Source organism: Sebastes fasciatus, chromosome 22 (genome assembly GCF_043250625.1).
Source record: "Sebastes fasciatus isolate fSebFas1 chromosome 22, fSebFas1.pri, whole genome shotgun sequence".
In the NCBI taxonomy this organism is placed as follows: domain Eukaryota; kingdom Metazoa; phylum Chordata; class Actinopteri; order Perciformes; family Sebastidae; genus Sebastes; species Sebastes fasciatus.
In genome coordinates, this window is record NC_133816.1 from 23,246,006 (window position 1) to 23,263,729 (window position 17,724).

Below are 17,724 nucleotides of genomic sequence, written 5' to 3' on the forward strand. Positions count from 1 at the left end.
TTGCTGAGAGTAAGGTCCACTCTAGAGTCATTCAGTGTTGTTGAGAGGTGAAATGGCGCAGCAAGGATACCAAGCAGACGAGGTGAAATTCTCTTGTTCCATCTGTCTGGATCTACTGAAGGATCCGGTGACTATTCCCTGTGGACACAACTACTGCATGAGCTGTATTAAAACCCACTGGGATGGAGAAGATCAGAAGATAAACCACAGCTGTCCTCAGTGCAGACAGACTTTCACCCCGAGGCCTGCCCTGGGGAAAAACACCATGTTGGCAGAGTTAGTGGAGGAAGTGAAGAAGACTGGACTCCAAACTGCTCCAGCTGATCACCGCTATGCCGGACCTGGAGATGTGGCCTGTGATGTCTGCACTGGGAGGAAACTGAAAGCCTTCAAGTCCTGTCTGGTTTGTCTGGCCTCTTACTGTGAGCAGCACCTCCAGCCTCACTATGAATCACCTGCTTTTAAAAAACACAAACTTGTCGACGCCTCCGTTAAGCTCCGGGAGAACATCTGCTCCCGTCACGATGAGGTGATGAAGATTTTCTGCCGCACTGATCAGCAGTGTATCTGTTATCTCTGCTCTATGGATGAACATAAAGGCCACGACAACGTCTCGGGTGCAGCAGAACGGACCGAGAAGCAGAAGGAGCTCGGTGAAAATCGGCAAAAACTCCAGCAGAGAATCCAGGACCGAGAGAAAGACGTGAAGGTGCTTCAGGAAGACACGAGGACCATCAATCACTCTGCTGATAAAGCCGTGGAGGACAGTGAGAAGATCTTCACTGAGCTGATCCGTCTCATGGAGAAAAGAAGCTCTGATGTGAAGCAGAAGATCAGATCCCAGCAGAAAACTGAGGTGAGTCGAGTCAAAGAGCTTCAGAAGAAGCTACAGCAGGAGATCGCCGAGCTGAAGAGGAGAGACGCCGAGCTGGAGCATCTCTCACGTACAGATGACCACACCCAGTTTCTCAGCAAGTACCCCTCACTGTCAAAACTTACTGGATCTACAGACTCACCGAGACCAAAAACCAATCGCCTGCAGGACTATGAGGATGTGATGGCAGCTGTGACAGCAGTCAGAGATAAGATGCTGGCCATTCTTACCGAGACAAGGCCTTCAGTGGAGCCCACGATCAGAGCTGAGTTATTACAATATTCACGTCAAATCACGCTGGATCCAAACACAGCAATGACATCTCTGGTTTTATCAGAGGGGAACAGAAAAATAACGTATGACTATAATGCATCATGTTCTCCACATCCAGACAGATTCATTTGGATATCTCAGGTCTTGAGTAAAGACGGACTGACTGGACGTTGTTACTGGGAGGTGGAGATGAGCAGAAACGCTGGAGTAGCAGTCGCAGTCGCTTACAAGAGTATTGACAGAACAGACTTTAATACATGTGTATTTGGATGCAATGAGAAGTCTTGGGTGTTACATTTTGACAATAGTTTCATTCATGATAACCGCTCACTCATCATCTCAGGCCCTCAATCCTCCAGAATAGGAGTGTACCTGGATCACAGCGCAGGCATTCTGTCTTTCTACAGCATCTCTGAAACCATGACCCTCCTCCACAGAGTCCAGACCACATTCACTGAGCCGCTCTACGCTGGACTTTATCTTTTTGGTTCTGATGGAGACACTGCTGAGCTGTGTGAACTCAAGTAGTCATGAAAGAGGCAGAGGATACGTGGATATGAAATAAATGTGTTGTAACTTCTGCAGCACATGAATGCAGATGTTCTTCACTGGTGGTTTAGCTTTAGAGGGACCATTATAGTGATCTGTCCCAGGGTGGCCGTGGTTACTGGACATTTTTATGTGTGGTTTTATCAAATGCAGAATATCAGGGATGGGGGAGGGGGAATCGATACAGCATAGTATCGCGATATTTTGCGTGGTAATCGTGTATCGATACACGGACATCAAGTATCAATCTTTTATTATATAAACAATTCTTCAAAATCCGACAGCCCGACCAGGTGGTAGCGGGCTCAGTCTAAGGAATCGATTAGTACCAACCATGTCAGCAGTAACGCTACATAATGCTCCAAACGTTGTGCTAAAATTTGACATGGCCATTTTCAAATGGGGTCCCTTGACCTCTGACCTCCAGATATGTGAATGACAACTCTGAGATGAACAGAGTGAAAACTGCATCTTATTAGATAAAACAGATTTTGACAAACTGCATAATATTGTAATAAATCTCAATACTCAGCATATCACAAAATGTTTAAAATCACAATAATATCGTGACTTAAGTATATGGTGATGATATTGTATCGTGGGGTCTCTGGTGATTCACACCTCTACAGAATGTGGATATATATGTGTGTGATCGTTTCAAATCATGCCTCATGTTAAGAAAGGAACTTGATTTTTCAATTTTTTATTTGACAAATTCAGATGTTGAACCAAACTGGGCTGGTTTTCCTAAAAGGAATCTCTGAGTCTGAGCTTGATTTATGTTCAGTTCAATCAGCTAAAACATTAAAAGCTTCATTTTTAAGACAATCCAACTTCTTGAATGACGACACTGAACCCCTGAACCTTGAACACGGCGGCTAAAAAAAAGACTTTTGACATTTTCTGCTTAAAAACTTTCTCAAAGTTGTTCTTAGAAAATAAAGCAAAGATGAGTATTTTTAAAATCTAAATTAAAGCTCAGCTGTTTGACGTCTGTTTCTTACTGCGAGATGCTTTTAGGAAAACTAGTCCCGCGTTGACGTGGAAGGAGACGTGAGAACTTTTGAGAACATGTTTTAATGCTAACAATGATCTGTAATGTGATGTGTGTTGATATGAAACATGGATGTTTGTTGGGATCAGGGTGCGGGCATTCGGAGAAAATAAAAACCCGGATTTGAATCGAGAAACGATGCGTTCAAGTGTGAAAATAAAAAACTGATTCAGAGGTCACGTGTGTGTCTTTGTTACTGTTGTCTTCCTGCCTTCATCTAAATCAGTCTGTTTATATAAAGTTTAGTTCATTACATTATGGTGAATATGTAGAATAATAATGACTGTAGCAGTCGTGGAGTGATTGTGACATTAACAGCAGAAGAGGTGCAGCATAGTGTTCAGAAACTATTGGGTCAATGTTAAAGTTAAAAAAAGCTTTTCCTTTGTGAATTATAGAGGGAAGTAACTAAATGTACATTTACTCAAACACCAGTTTGAGGTTGTGTAACTTCCAATATATCCAGTACATTTATACAAAGGCTGGAGTTACTTTGCAGATTCATATTTTCTTCCTTCCCTCTTCTTTTTCCTTCTTTTATTTAATTTGCCCTTCCTTCATTGTTCTTCTTTTTCTGTCCTTATTCAACTGATCTGAATACATTAAAACCTCTAAAAGTTCCCAACAATGAAACTGAACTCCCCCATGAGGATGTTCACTTTGGACACGTAAGTACATTTTACTGCAAACATGTTTACTTTTACTGAACTGAACCGACTAGAAACAAGTAAAAGGACGGCTGTGAATGCAGCCGAAGCTCAAACTGCTCCATTTCCTGGAATGAAACGAACAATGATAACCCCCCCCCCCTTCTCTCAGACAAACAAGGGTCCACCTCTGACTGCATATTTCCTGGTTCCCTCCCCTTTCATAGATCTGCCAGTTTAAAGATGGGTGTGACCAAACTGAGCTGAGAGAGAGCTGACATACACTTTACTGCAGATTAGCAGGAAGTTGTGTAATAAAAGAAGGTTTGGCTTCCTGTGTGACGAAGTTATTTGCTGTGGGGAAAGTGAAACTCTAGAGTCATTCAGTAATGTTGAGAGGTGAAATGGCGCAGCAAGGATACCAAGCAGACGAGGTGAAATTCTGCTGTTCGATCTGTCTGGATCTACTGAAGGATCCTGTGACTATTCCCTGTGGACACAACTACTGCATGAGCTGTATTAAAACCCACTGGGATGGAGAAGTTCAGAAGATAAACCACAGCTGTCCTCAGTGCCGACAGACTTTCCACCCGAGGCCTGTCCTGGGGAAAAACACCATGTTGGCAGAGTTAGTGGAGGAAGTGAAGAAGACTGGACTCCAAGCTGCTCCAGCTGATCACTGCTATGCCGGACATGGAGATGTGGCCTGTGATTTCTGCACTGGGAGGAAACTGAAGGCCTTCAAGTCCTGTCTAGTATGTCTGGCCTCCTACTGTGAGCAACACCTCCAGCCTCACTATGAATCACCTGCTTTTAAAAAACACAACCTTGTCAACGCCTCCGTTAAGCTCCGGGAGAACATCTGCTCTCATCACGATGAGGTGATGAAGATTTTCTGCCGCACTGATCAGCAGTGTATCTGTTATCTCTGCTCTATGGATGAACATAAAGGCCACGACAACGTCTCCGCTGCAGGAGAACGGACCGAGAAGCAGAAGGAGCTCGGTGAAAGTCGGCAAAAACTCCAGAAGAGAATCCAGGACCGAGAGAAAGACGTGAAGGTGCTTCAGGAAGACACGAAGACCATCAATCGCTCTGCTGATAAAGCCGTGGAGGACAGTGAGAAGATCTTCACTGAGCTGATCCGTCTCATTGAGAAAAGAAGCTCTGATGTGAAGCAGAAGATCAGATCCCGGCAGAAAACTGAGGTGAGTCGAGTCAAAGAGCTTCAGGAGAAGCTGCAGCAGGAGACCGCCAAGCTGAAGAGGAAAGACGCCGAGCTGGAGCATCTCTCACGTACAGATGACCACACCCAGTTTCTCAGCAAGTACCCCTCACTGTCAAAACTTACTGGATCTACAGACTCACCAAGACCAAAAAACAATCGCCTGCAGGACTATGAGGATGTGATGGCAGCTGTGACAGCAGTCAGAGATAAGATGCTGGCCATTCTTACCGAGACGCAGGCTTCAGTGGAGCCCACGACCAGAGCTGAGTTCTTACGATATTCACGTCAAATCACGCTGGATCCAAACACAGCGGGCATACATCTTGGTATATCAGAGGGGAACAGAAAAATAACATATGGTAATAATTCATCATATTTTCCACATCCAGACAGATTCATGTTGATACCTCAAGTGTTGAGTAAAGAAGGACTGACTGGACGTTGTTACTGGGAGGTGGAGATGAGCTGGAACACTGCAGTAGCAGTCTCTTACAGGAGTATTGCCAGATCAGGGGACTTTAAAACATTTGCATTTGGATTCAATGAGAAGTGTTGGGTATTAAGTTGTCACAATAGTTATACTTTCTGTCATGACAACCGCTTAATCAGCATCTCAGGCCCTAAATCCTCCAGAGTAGGAGTGTACCTGGATCACAGCGCAGGTATTCTGTCTTTCTACAGCGTCTCTGAAACCATGACCCTCCTCCACAGAGTCCAGGCCACATTCACTGAGCCGCTCTATGCTGGAATTTGTCTTTTTGGTTCTGATGGAGACACTGTAGAGTTTTGTGAGTTCAAGTAGTCATGAAAGAGGCAGAGGATACGTCGATATGAAATAATGTGTTGTAACTTCTGAAGCACATGAATGCAGATGTTCTTCACTGGTGGTTTAGCTTTAGAGGGACCATTATAGTGATCTGTCCCAGGGTGGCCGTGGTTACTGGACATTTTAATGTGTGGTTTTATCAAATGCAGAATATCAGGGATGGGGGAGGAAATCGATACAGCATAGTATCGCGATATTTTGCGTGGCAATGGTGTATCGATACACGGACATCAAGTATTGATCTTTTATTATATAAACAATTCTTCAAAATCCGACGGCCCGACCAGGTGGTAGCGGGCTCAGTCTAAGGAATCGATTAGTACCAACCATGTCAGCAGGAACGCTAAATAACGCTCCAAAAGTTCTGCTAAAATTTGACATGGCCATTTTCAAATGGGGTCCCTTGACCTCTGACCTCCAGAATTGTGAATGACAACTCTGAGATGAACAGAGTGAAAACTGCATCTTATTAGATTAAACAGATTTTGACAAACTGCATAATATTGTAATAAATCGCAATACTCAGCATATCGCAAAATGTTTAAAATCACAATAATATCGTGAGTTAAGTATATGGTGATGATATTGTATCGTGGTGTCTCTGGTGATTCCCACCTCTACAGAATGTGGATATATATGTATGTGATCGTTTCAAATCATGCCTCATGTTAAGACAGGAACTTGATTTTTTAATTTTTTATTTGACAAATTCAGATGTTGAACCAAACTGGGCTGGTTTTCCTAAAAGGAATCTCTGAGTCTGAGCTTGATTTATGTTCAGTTCAATCAGCTAAAACATTAAAAGCTTCATTTTTAAGACAATCCAACTTCTTGAATGACGACACTGAACCCCTGAACCTTGAACACGGCGGCTAAAAAAAAAGACTTTTGACATTTTCTGCTTAAAAACGTTCTCACCGTTGTTCTTAGAAAACTAAAGCAAAGATGAGTATTTTTAAAATCTAAAGTAAAGCTCAGCTGTTTGACGTCTGTTTCTTACTGCAAGATGCTTTTAGGAAAACTAGTCCTGCGTTGAAGTGGAAGGAGACGTGAGAACTTTTGAGGACATGTTTTAATGCTAACAATGATCTGTAATGTGATGTGTGTTGATATGAAACATGGATGTTTGTTGGGATCAGGGTGCGGGCATTCGGAGAAAATAAAAACCCTGATTTGAATCGAGAAACGATGCGTTCAACTGTGAAAATAAAAACTGATACAGAGGCATCATGTTAACCTGCAGTGTCTTTGTTACTGTTGTCTTCCTGCCTTCATCTAAATCAGTCTGTTTCTATAAAGTTTAGTTTATTACATTATGGTGAATATGTAGAATAATAATGACTGTAGCAGTCGTGGAGTGATTGTGACATTAACAGCAGAAGAGGTGCAGCATAGTGTTCAGAAACTATTGGGTCAATGTTAAAGTTAAAAAAAGCTTTTCCTTTGTGAATTATAGAGAGAAGTAACTAAATATACATTTACTCAAACACCAGTTTGAGGTTGTGTAACTTCCAATATATCCAGTACATTTATACAAAGGCTGGAGTTACTTTGCAGATTCATTTAATTTAATTTGCCCTTCCTTCATTCTTCTTCTTTTTCTGTCCTTATTCAACTGATCTGAAAGCATAAAAACCTCTAAAAGTTCCCAACAATGAAACTGGACTCCCCCTATGAGGATGTTCACTTTGGACACTTGAGTACATTTTACTGCAAATGTGTTTAGTTTTACTGAACTGAACCGACTAGAAACAAGTAAAAGGACGGCTGTGAATGCAGCCGAAGCTCAAACTGCTCCATTTCCTGGAATGAAACGAACACTGATAACTCCCCCCCCTTCTCTCAGACAAACAAGAGTCCATTTCTGACTGCATATTTCCTGGTTCCCTCCCGTTTCATAGATTTGCAAGTTTGTAGATGGGTGTGACCAAACTGAGCTGAGAGAGAGCTGACTCTCCACTTTACTGCAGATCAGCAGGCAGTTGTGTAAGAAAAGAAGGTTTGGCTTCCTGTGTGACGCAGTTATTTGCTGTGGGGAAAGTGAAACTCTAGAGTCATTCAGTGTTGTTGAGAGGTGAAATGGCGCAGCAAGGATACCAAGCAGACGAGGTGAAATTCTCTTGTTCCATCTGTCTGGATCTACTGAAGGATCCGGTGACTATTCCCTGTGGACACAACTACTGCATGAGCTGTATTAAAACCCACTGGGATGGAGAAGATCAGAAGATAATCTACAGCTGTCCTCAGTGCCGACAGACTTTCTACCCAAGGCCTGTCCTGGGGAAAAACACCATGTTGGCAGAGTTAGTGGAGGAAGTGAAGAAGGCTGGACTCCAAGCAGCTCACCGCTATGCCGGATCTGGAGATGTGGCCTGTGCTGTCTGCACTGGGAGGAAGCTGAAAGCCTTCAAGTCCTGTCTGGTATGTCTGGCCTCTTACTGTGAGCAGCACCTCCAGCCTCACTATGACTCACCTGCTTTTAAAAAACACAAACTTGTCGACGCCTCCGTTAAGCTCCGGGAGAACATCTGCTCCCGTCACGACGAGGTGATGAAGATTTTCTGCCGCACTGATCAGCAGTGTATCTGTTATCTCTGCTCTATGGATGAACATGAAGGCCACGACACCGTCTCCGCTTCAGCAGAACGGACCGAGAAGCAGAAGAAGCTCGGTGAAAGTCGGCAAAAACTCCAGCAGAGAATCCAGGACCGAGAGAAAGACGTGAAGGTGCTTCAGGAAGACACGAAGACCATCAATCGCTCTGCTGATAAAGCCGTGGAGGACAGTGAGAAGATCTTCACTGAGCTGATCCGTCTCATTGAGAAAAGAAACTCTGATGTGAAGCAGAAGATCAGATCCCAGCAGAAAACTGAGGTGAGTCGAGTCAAAGAGCTTCAGGAGAAGCTGCAGCAGGAGACCGCCAAGCTGAAGAGGAAAGATGCTGAACTGGAGAAGCTCTCACTTACAGAGGACCACACCCAGTTTCTCAGCAAGTACCCCTCACTGTCAAAACTTACTGGATCTACAGATTCACCAAGACCAAAAAACAATCGCCTGCAGGACTATGAGGATGTGATGGCAGCTGTGACAGCAGTCAGAGATAAGATGCAGGCCATTCTTACCAAGACAAGACCTTCAGTGGAGCCCACGACCAGAGCTGAGTTATTACGATACTCACGTCAAATCATGCTGGATCCAAACACAGTGGGCTTTTTTCTGGTTTTATCAGAGGGGAACAAAAAAATAACATCTGAGAAAAATGCATCATGTTCTCCACATCCAGACAGATTCCTTGGGATATCTCAGGTGTTGAGTAAAGACGGACTGACTGGACGTTGCTACTGGGAGGTGGAGATGAGCAGTGATGCTGCAGTAGCAGTCGCTTACAGGAGTATTGCCAGAACAGGGGACTTCAATACATTTGTATTTGGATTCAATGAGAAGTCTTGGGAATTAGATTGTGACAATAGTTATACTTTCAGACATGACAACCGCCCAATCAGCATCTCAGGCCCTCAATCCTCCAGAATAGGAGTGTACCTGGATCACAGCGCAGGTATTCTGTCTTTCTACAGCGTCTCTGAAACCATGACCCTCCTCCACAGAGTCCAGACCACATTCACTGAGCCGCTCTATGCTGGACTTAGGCTTAGTGGTTCTGATGGAGACACTGTTGAGTTGTGTGAACTCAAGTAGTCATGAAAGAGGCAGAGGATACGTGGATATGAAATAAATGTGTTGTAACTTCTGCAGCACATGAATGCAGATGTTCTTCACTGGTGGTTTAGCTTTAGAGGGACCATTATAGTGATCTGTCCCAGGGTGGCCGTGGTTACTGGACATTTTAATGTGTGGTTTTATCAAATGCAGAATATCAGGGATGGGGGGAGGAAATCGATACGGCATAGTATCGCGATATTTTGCGTGGTAACCGTGTATCGATACACGGACATCAAGTATTGATCTTTTATTATATAAACAATTCTTCAAAATCTGACGGCCCGACCAGGTGGTAGCGGGCTCAGTCTAAGGAATCGATTAGTACCAACCATGTCAGCAGTAACGCTAAATAACGCTCTAAAAGTTCTCCTAAAATTTGACATGGCCATTTTCAAATGGGGTCCCTTGACCTCTGACCTCCAGATATGTGAATGACAACTCTGAGATGAACAGAGTGAAAACTGCATCTTATTAGATAAAACAGATTTTGACAAACTGCATAATATTGTAATAAATCTCAATACTCAGCAAATCACAAAATGTTTAAAATCACAATAATATCGTGACTTAAGTATATGGTGATGATATTGTATCGTGGGGTCTCTGGTGATTCACACCTTTACAGAATGTGTATGTATATGTATGTGATCGTTTCAAATCATGTCTCATGTTAAGACAGGAACTTTATTTTTTAATTTTTTATTTCACAAATTCAGAAGTTGAACCAAACTGGGCTGGTTTTCCTAAAAGGAATCTCTGAGTCTGAGCTTGATTTATGTTCAGTTCAATCAGCTAAAACATTAAAAGCTTCATTTTTAAGACAATCGAACTTCTTGAATGACGACACTGAACCCCTGAACCTTGAACACGGCGGCTAAAAAAAAAGACTTTTGACATTTTCTGCTTAAAAACTTTCTCAAAGTTGTTCTTAGAAAACTAAAGCAAAGATGAGTATTTTTAAAATCTAAAGTAAAGCTCAGCTGTTTGACGTCTGTTTCTTACTGCGAGATGCTTTTAGGAAAACTAGTCCTGCGTTGATGTGGAAGGGGACGTGAGAACTTTTGAGAAGATGTTTTAATGCTAACAATGATCTGTAATGTGATGTGTGTTGATATGAAACATGGATGTTTGTTGGGATCAGGGTGCGGGCATTCGGAGAAAATAAAAACCCTGATTTGAATCGAGAAACGATGCGTTCAAGAGTGAAAATAAAAACTGATGCAGAGGCATCATGTTAACCTGCAGTGTCTTTGTTACTGTTGTCTTCCTGCCTTCATCTAAATCAGTCTGTTTCTATAAAGTTTAGTTTATTACATTATGGTGAATATGTAGAATAATAATGACTGTAGCAGTCGTGGAGTGATTGTGACATTTACAGCAGAAGAGGTGCAGCATAGTGTTCAGAAACTATTGGGTCAACGTTAAAGTTAAAAAAAGCTTTTCCTTTGTGGATTATAGAGGGAAGTAACTAAATATACATTTACTCAAACACCAGTTTGAGGTTGTGTAACTTCCAATATATCCAGTACATTTATACAAAGGCTGGAGTAACTTTGCAGATTCATTTTATTTAATTTGCCCTTCCTTCATTCTTCTTCTTTTTCTTTTTTTATTCAACTGATCTGAAAGCATAAAAAACTCTAAAAGTTCCCAACAATGAAACTGGACTTCCCCTATGAGGATGTTCACTTTGGACACTTGAGTACATTTTACTGCAAATGTGTTTAGTTTTACTGAACTGAACCGACTAGAAACAAGTAAAAGGACGGCTGTGAATGCAGCCCAAGCTAAAACTGCTCCATTTCCTGGAATGAAACGAACACTGATAACCCCCCCCCCCTTCTCTCAGACAAACAAGAGTCCACCTCTGACTGCATATTTCCTGGTTCCCTCCCGTTTCATAGATCTGCCAGTTTAAAGATGGGTGTGACCAAACTGAGCTGAGAGAGAGCTGACTCTCCACTTTACTGCAGATCAGCAGGCAGTTGTGTAAGAAATGAAGTTTTGGCTGCGACGCAGTTATTTGCTGTGGGGAAAGTGAAACTCTAGAGTCCTTCAGTGTTGTTGAGAGGTGAAATGGCGCAGCAAGGATACCAAGCAGACGAGGTGAAATTCTCTTGTTCCATCTGTCTGGATCTACTGAAGGATCCGGTGACTATTCCCTGTGGACACAACTACTGCATGAGCTGTATTAAAACCCACTGGGATGGAGAAGATCAGAAGATAATCTACAGCTGTCCTCAGTGCCGACAGACTTTCTACCCAAGGCCTGTCCTGGGGAAAAACACCGTGTTGGCAGAGTTAGTGGAGGAAGTGAAGAAGACTGGACTCCAAGCAGCTCACCGCTATGCCAGACCTGGAGATGTGGCCTGTGCTGTCTGCACTGGGAGGAAGCTGAAAGCCTTCAAGTCCTGTCTGGTTTGTCTGGCCTCTTACTGTGAGCAGCACCTCCAGCCTCACTATGAATCACCTGCTTTTAAAAAACACAAACTTGTCGACGCCTCCGTTAAGCTCCGGGAGAACATCTGCTCCCGTCACGACGAGGTGATGAAGATTTTCTGCCGCACTGATCAGCAGTGTATCTGTTATCTCTGTTCTGTGGATGAACATAAAGGCCACGACAACGTCTCCGCTTCAGCAGAACGGACCGAGAAGCAGAAGGAGCTCGATGAAAGTCGGCAAAAACTCCAGCAGAGAATCCAGGACCGAGAGAAAGACGTGAAGGTGCTTCAACAAGAGACGAAGACCATCAATCGCTCTGCTGATAAAGCCGTGGAGGACAGTGAGAAGATCTTCACTGAGCTGATCCGTCTCATTGAGAAAAGAAGCTCTGATGTGAAGCAGAAGATCAGATACCGGCAGAAAACTGAGGTGAGTCGAGTCAAAGGGCTTCAGAAGAAGCTGCAGCAGGAGACCGCCAAGCTGAAGAGGAAAGACACCGAGCTGGAGCATCTCTCACGTACAGATGACCACACCCAGTTTCTCAGCAAGTACCCCTCACTGTCAAAACTTACTGGATCTACAGACTCACCAAGACCAAAACCCAATCGCCTGCAGGACTATGAGGATGTGATGGCAGCTGTGAGAGCAGCCAGAGATAAGATGCTGGCCATTCTTACCGAGACAAGACCTTCAGTGGAGCCCACGACCAGAGCTGAGTTATTACGATACTCACGTCAAATCATGCTGGATCCAAACACAGCAATGGCCTCTCTAGTTTTATCAAAGGGGAACAGAAAAATAACGTGTGACAATAATGCATCATGTTCTCCACATCCAGACAGATTCCTTTACATATCTCAGGTGTTGAGTAAAGACGGACTGACTGGACGTTGTTACTGGGAGGTGGAGATGAGCAGGAACGCTGGAGTAGCAGTCGCTTACAGGAGTATTTCCAGAACAGGGGACTTTAATACATTTGTATTTGGATGCAATGAGAAGTCTTGGGTATTATTAGGTTGTGACAATAGTTATACTTTCAGACATGACAACCGCCCAATCAGCATCTCAGGCCCTAAATCCTCCAGAATAGGAGTGTACCTGGATCACAGCGCAGGTATTCTGTCTTTCTGCAGCGTCTCTGAAACCATGACCCTCCTCCACAGAGTCCAGACCACATTCACTGAGCCGCTCTACGCTGGACTTTATCTTCGTGGTTCTGATGGAGACACTGTTGAGTTTTGTGAGCTTGGGCTGCCGCAATAACCGCAATATTGCAAAACAAGCCAACCGTAGGGGACGGCAAGCAAGTATGTAGTAATGTATAAATCCCCAAATAGCACATGAAATAAGGAATAATCCCACAACATTATTCATCATTCATAGTTTTTCTCAGACAGATATCGCTGTTTGTTGCGTGCGTGTACAGTAGTGCGGCAGTGGCGCTGTCCCGAAGCTCGGAATACCTTTGAATATTTCTCACCAAAGCTTCGAAGCCCCAAAAAAATTGTACTCGGGACAGCCCTAATATTCAAGCCTGCAAAGATATAAATCAAAGACTATGAAATACAATTTCAGAAGACACCAACTTTCAACTTGGTTATGTTTTGATTAAAAATGTAATGGATAAAACTAAGATCTGGATTTTTACTGACTCAGTTAAACTATCGTTCTCTCTGGTGGAAATTAAACCGTTAAATCTTCCTTTAAATGTACATTTTTTGGTTGAATTAATATTCAGATGCCAGTCTTTCAGTCAGAGTTTTGGTGAAATGAAACACGTCAGCTGACAAAAACAAAGAAGAAGAAATAAAATGACCTATTATTGAAATGTCTGAAAGTTTTATTTGTATTAAAAAGCTGGAATGTTTGGTTATACATAAAATATCTCTCACAAAGCACTTTATAAACCTCTTTCATTGTGCGTCTTTCTCACTCACACACACTAATTAGTGCTACAGTCTAGTAGGTTAAAGATGCCACATGTAAGATTTGCCTCATGTTTTATCTTTAATATAAAAAAAACACTTGTGAGTGTCAGTTGACGAGTATTCAGTCTGGAAACGTGAGTGTTTTAACATATGTTGAGGAAACAGGAGTGAGAAAAGACGGAAGTACAGTACCGTTTTCTTTTTTTATAAAAAAAAATTACAGCTAGAGTTCGTACGATAATGTCGGGACAAACACACTTCCTGTTGTCGGTGCAGAATATCCGCCGTACAACACGGTTTAACTGCAGGAAATCTTTTAGTTCCTTAATGTCAACTTTCAACAAACCGTCATCGTAGCAGGCTCACTCCGAGTATTTATATGACATTTAGATCAGCCTATAATGATATCTTTAAATACCAAATGTTCCGTAAAGCTTATTTTTAATATCTTATTAACATCATCAAAATATGTTTGTTTGCTTTTAATTGAGCTGCTTAAGTTTCAGCTGCACGTTTAAATCTGTTAAATACAAATCATGTATACTTTAACTTTATTACTGCCAACCATTTTACATGCTTCATCCACCAAACATTTAGAGGTTATGCTGCTTTCGTCAGGGTGGCATGATGGAAGAAAAGCTAAAGAAGAGCTTTAGAAAATGGTCAGCAGTGACGTTTAATCGATTTCTAGATAACAGATGAAGTCCAGCCTTAGTGTTCGTTACATAAAGTGATCCAGTTTAAAGGTCAAAGCTTCGGGAATTTATAAAAAGCCTTTTTTTTGGTAAGAATTTATCAGTGAAAACATGTGCAACAAAAGAACTTTTATAAATAGCTACAGGTACCTAGAGTGTCATAAAACTAAACTAAAATAACACTTTATAATAAACATTAATAAATGGTAAATTCATAGTTAGTCAAACTTTAGTTAAGTTATTTTACTTTTAACAATGTAATGTAATTAATAATGTTTACTAATTAGTAATGCTATAATATACTATTTTTACTATAACTATTTTAACAGTTTATATTTGCACACAGCATTTCATATACTATATATACATATAGATACAGATGCATATATTATACATGTATATATAATGATTAATTATATGATTAAGATATTATTTGTAAACCTTTAAAAAATTGTTAAAGGTTTAACAAATTGTTAAATTGTTAAACCTTTAACCAATTGTTAAATCGCTAAACCTTGAACAAATTGTTAAATTGTTAAACCTTTAACAAATTGTTAAAACATCTATAAACATTACATATAGATATTTGTAACATTTTGTTAATGGTTAATATTTGGTTTGTAAAGCGTCTATAAATATTATTTGGATGGTTACTATAAAGTTGCAACTTGTGATTATAATACATAGTTAGTTAATAAATACTTTGTAAAGTGTCTGTAAACATAATTTAGACAGTTAATACGTTGTTTATGGTTAATAATTAGTTATGTTTATATTTTCTTAAAGGTTTACAAATCATTGGTAATCATTAACAAATACTTAATATAGTATATAAATTGTTATAATGTGTGCAGTAATAAATTGTTAATAAATACTTTACTAATATAATCAGAATGTAATTGTTTTTGTCTATCAGCTATGATGCAATAAAAAATGTATAAACTATTTCATTTTACACAAACTAATAACAGAAATGATAGCATCACTAAAACTTAGTTAACAGTAAAATACCTATTAACTAAGTTTAATTAACTATAAATTTCATATTTATAAATGATGGTTATTATAAAGTGTTAACCACTAAACATTCTGACGGTTAATTTGAACTAAACGGACAACGTCCTTTAATTTCCCGTCACTAAAGTGGCGATTTTTGGCCCTCAGATCGCTGAGCGCTTCAGAGAAACATCCTGCCGATCGGCTTTAAGCTCCACGTTATTCAGTTTTTATTCAGTTTTCTAATCTCCTCTGGCTCAGGATGAGAATAATGCTGCTACACCACGTTGATAAGAAGTTTTAACAGAGTTAGTTGAAGTGAATTAGTCCTCCTTTCTGAACCTTTACAGTTTGAATACTGCAAGTTGGGCCTGAATTTGAAAATGTATGTGACACGTAATAACATTTTAGCAGTCTACGTTAAACATCAGACACACAGATCACTCCCAATGCATTATAATCATACTTATAATCTGCCTATAACACTGTATAATTATAGTTATAACACATTATAAAGCATTTTTTAATGACTCACTTCATAATTGCTGGTAATTAACTGACATTTTTTATTTGCAAGAATCATAGTCTGAAAATAACTATAATTCCCATAGTTGTAATACATTATAATAGTTCTTATAATGCATTATAATGTGATTATTCTACACAAAAACAGTAATTTGACCTCTCAGAACGCGGGAGTTGCTGGTTGCACGCCGACCGCCATCTAAGTTACTGTATTAATACACTGACTGTAAGGATGTATATATACTGTTCATGTAGCAGCGTCATCATGCAGAAACTACGTCAGGTCATATGCTAATATCTATAAATACGTAGTGCTACAAGCAGATTATGACGCATTATAAGATTGTTTATGATGCATTATAGACATGGGAGTCATAGAACGTGTTACAGAAAAGTCACGGCTCTTCACATCAGGTCTGATCTAGATCATATTTTCCCATCATGCGCGTCGATTTAAAGCATCTACACCAGCGCAGGGTGAAAACACGTGAAGCTGTCGGGAGTTGTCGGACTAATGAACCACAGAAAGGCAAATGCAGGCAAGTCCAGAGGAAGTAATCAACACGAAAATCAACGATGTGAAATCGGTTTTACTCCAGCGTTAAGGCAGCGCAGGTCCGTCCCGTTGACGTCAATCAAAGAGATGATCCAATCACACCTCAGAGATCCAGTTTCTCCAATGTAGTGACCACAAAAGAAAACTGAGCAGGCGGCTTTTTGTTTCATATAAAAACTGCCTGTAAAGTTTTTCGAAAAAAACATTGGACCATGTTTCAGCGTACGCAGCGCTCTCTGTAGCGTCGACAGGACGGCGGTCAGGTCGGAGGTTCGCCAGTTCAAAACCAACCGACCCGTCCTGCAGAGAGCGGCTGCAAGAACTGAAGAAAAAATAAAGAAAAACATTCTCCCATTTTTTTCAGGATTTCCTCCTCAGAGAAGTGAAATGTAGTTTTTCGGAACAATCCCACGCTTCCCGCCCACAACTCCCAGAATCCACTGCTCATCCACAAACTCCACCTGTGTTACGATGTCACCGACCTGAAGGAGGGAGACAGGAAGTGAGCACATCTGTTAGATTTTGGTGAGAAACAGATAAAAACGTAACCTGCAGTTTTGATTTGTCTTCGCTGATAAACTCACTTACATTTATTGGTCTAAATAAATAAATAAATATATATATATATATATATATATATAAAAAAATAAATATATATATAAATAAATATACATATAAATAAATATATATATAAATAAATAAATATACATATAAATAAATATATATATAAATAAATATACATATAAATATATATAAATACATATAAATAAATATAAATAATTAAATATATATAAATAAATATATAAAAATATAGATATATATGTAAATATATATCTAAATAGAAATAGAAATAGAAATATATATCTATATCTAACACCTTTAACGTGAGCTCATCCTCGCTCTCTGCTGTGAAGTCAAACTTGGCCAATCCTTTAACCGCTGACTGCTGGCCTGGGATTGGCTGAGCTGGAAACAGGAAGAGAAGTTGTGGTTAGAGGCCTCAGCACGCAGGCACACACACACACACGAATCACTGCACAACAATAGTCTCCCTCATTAGTTCTCCGAGCTCAGCTAAAGAGTGTGTGAGTGAGTGTTTTACCGAGGCAGGGCTGTGTGAAGGCAGCCGGGTAGATGCCCTCCCTCCCCTCCAGTCGTCCTCTCTTCCACTCAGCGTCAATGTGCTCCGTCACCTGGATGAGCGCCCCCTTGTGGAAGGACAGGTCCTCTGCAGTCTGACCGGGGAAGTCAAACAGAGCCTCAGCCCACTCCTTCACCTGAAAACACACAAATACAGATTTATAAAACACAATTAATACACTAATGATACAAATTATAAAGGAGACATCTGAAAATGTGACTATAAAACACAATCAGTTAGAGAATGCAGTACAAAATGGAACAAACTGTG

The 17,724-nt window shown here is 40.8% G+C and overlaps 5 protein-coding genes across 5 annotated transcripts in view; 4 read left to right on the forward strand and 1 right to left on the reverse strand.

Moving 5' to 3' along the window:
• Nucleotides 1-6,693, forward strand: LOC141761100 (E3 ubiquitin/ISG15 ligase TRIM25-like). Its single transcript, XM_074624341.1, has 2 exons — nt 1-2,649; nt 6,402-6,693. The coding sequence occupies exon 1, from the start codon at nt 53-55 to the stop codon at nt 1,673-1,675; it is 1,623 nt and encodes a 540-aa protein (XP_074480442.1). The 5' UTR covers nt 1-52; the 3' UTR covers nt 1,676-2,649; nt 6,402-6,693.
• LOC141761097 (tripartite motif-containing protein 16-like) lies at nt 3,680-6,693 on the forward strand. Its single transcript, XM_074624338.1, has one exon. It carries the CDS (start codon nt 3,787-3,789, stop codon nt 5,425-5,427), a length of 1,641 nt encoding a protein of 546 aa, XP_074480439.1. The 5' UTR covers nt 3,680-3,786; the 3' UTR covers nt 5,428-6,693.
• A 613-nt stretch (nt 6,694-7,306) lies between these two features.
• Nucleotides 7,307-10,415, forward strand: LOC141761101 (E3 ubiquitin/ISG15 ligase TRIM25-like). Its single transcript, XM_074624342.1, has one exon. The coding sequence runs from the start codon at nt 7,531-7,533 to the stop codon at nt 9,145-9,147; it is 1,617 nt and encodes a 538-aa protein (XP_074480443.1). The 5' UTR covers nt 7,307-7,530; the 3' UTR covers nt 9,148-10,415.
• Nucleotides 10,416-11,158: 743 nt separating this feature from the next.
• LOC141761098 (E3 ubiquitin/ISG15 ligase TRIM25-like) lies at nt 11,159-13,438 on the forward strand. The gene has a single exon (XM_074624339.1). It carries the CDS (start codon nt 11,248-11,250, stop codon nt 12,874-12,876), a length of 1,629 nt encoding a protein of 542 aa, XP_074480440.1. The 5' UTR covers nt 11,159-11,247; the 3' UTR covers nt 12,877-13,438.
• The window catches only part of LOC141761090 (uncharacterized), a 28,310-nt gene continuing 24,018 nt past the window's right edge, over nt 13,433-17,724 (reverse strand). The window contains exons 15-17 of the mRNA XM_074624318.1: nt 17,416-17,590; nt 17,191-17,279; nt 13,433-16,795 (exon numbers count right to left, since the gene is read on the reverse strand). Coding sequence (XP_074480419.1) covers nt 16,688-16,795; nt 17,191-17,279; nt 17,416-17,590 — 372 coding nt within the window. The 3' untranslated portion in view covers nt 13,433-16,687. The remainder of the gene's footprint in view (nt 16,796-17,190; nt 17,280-17,415; nt 17,591-17,724) is intronic.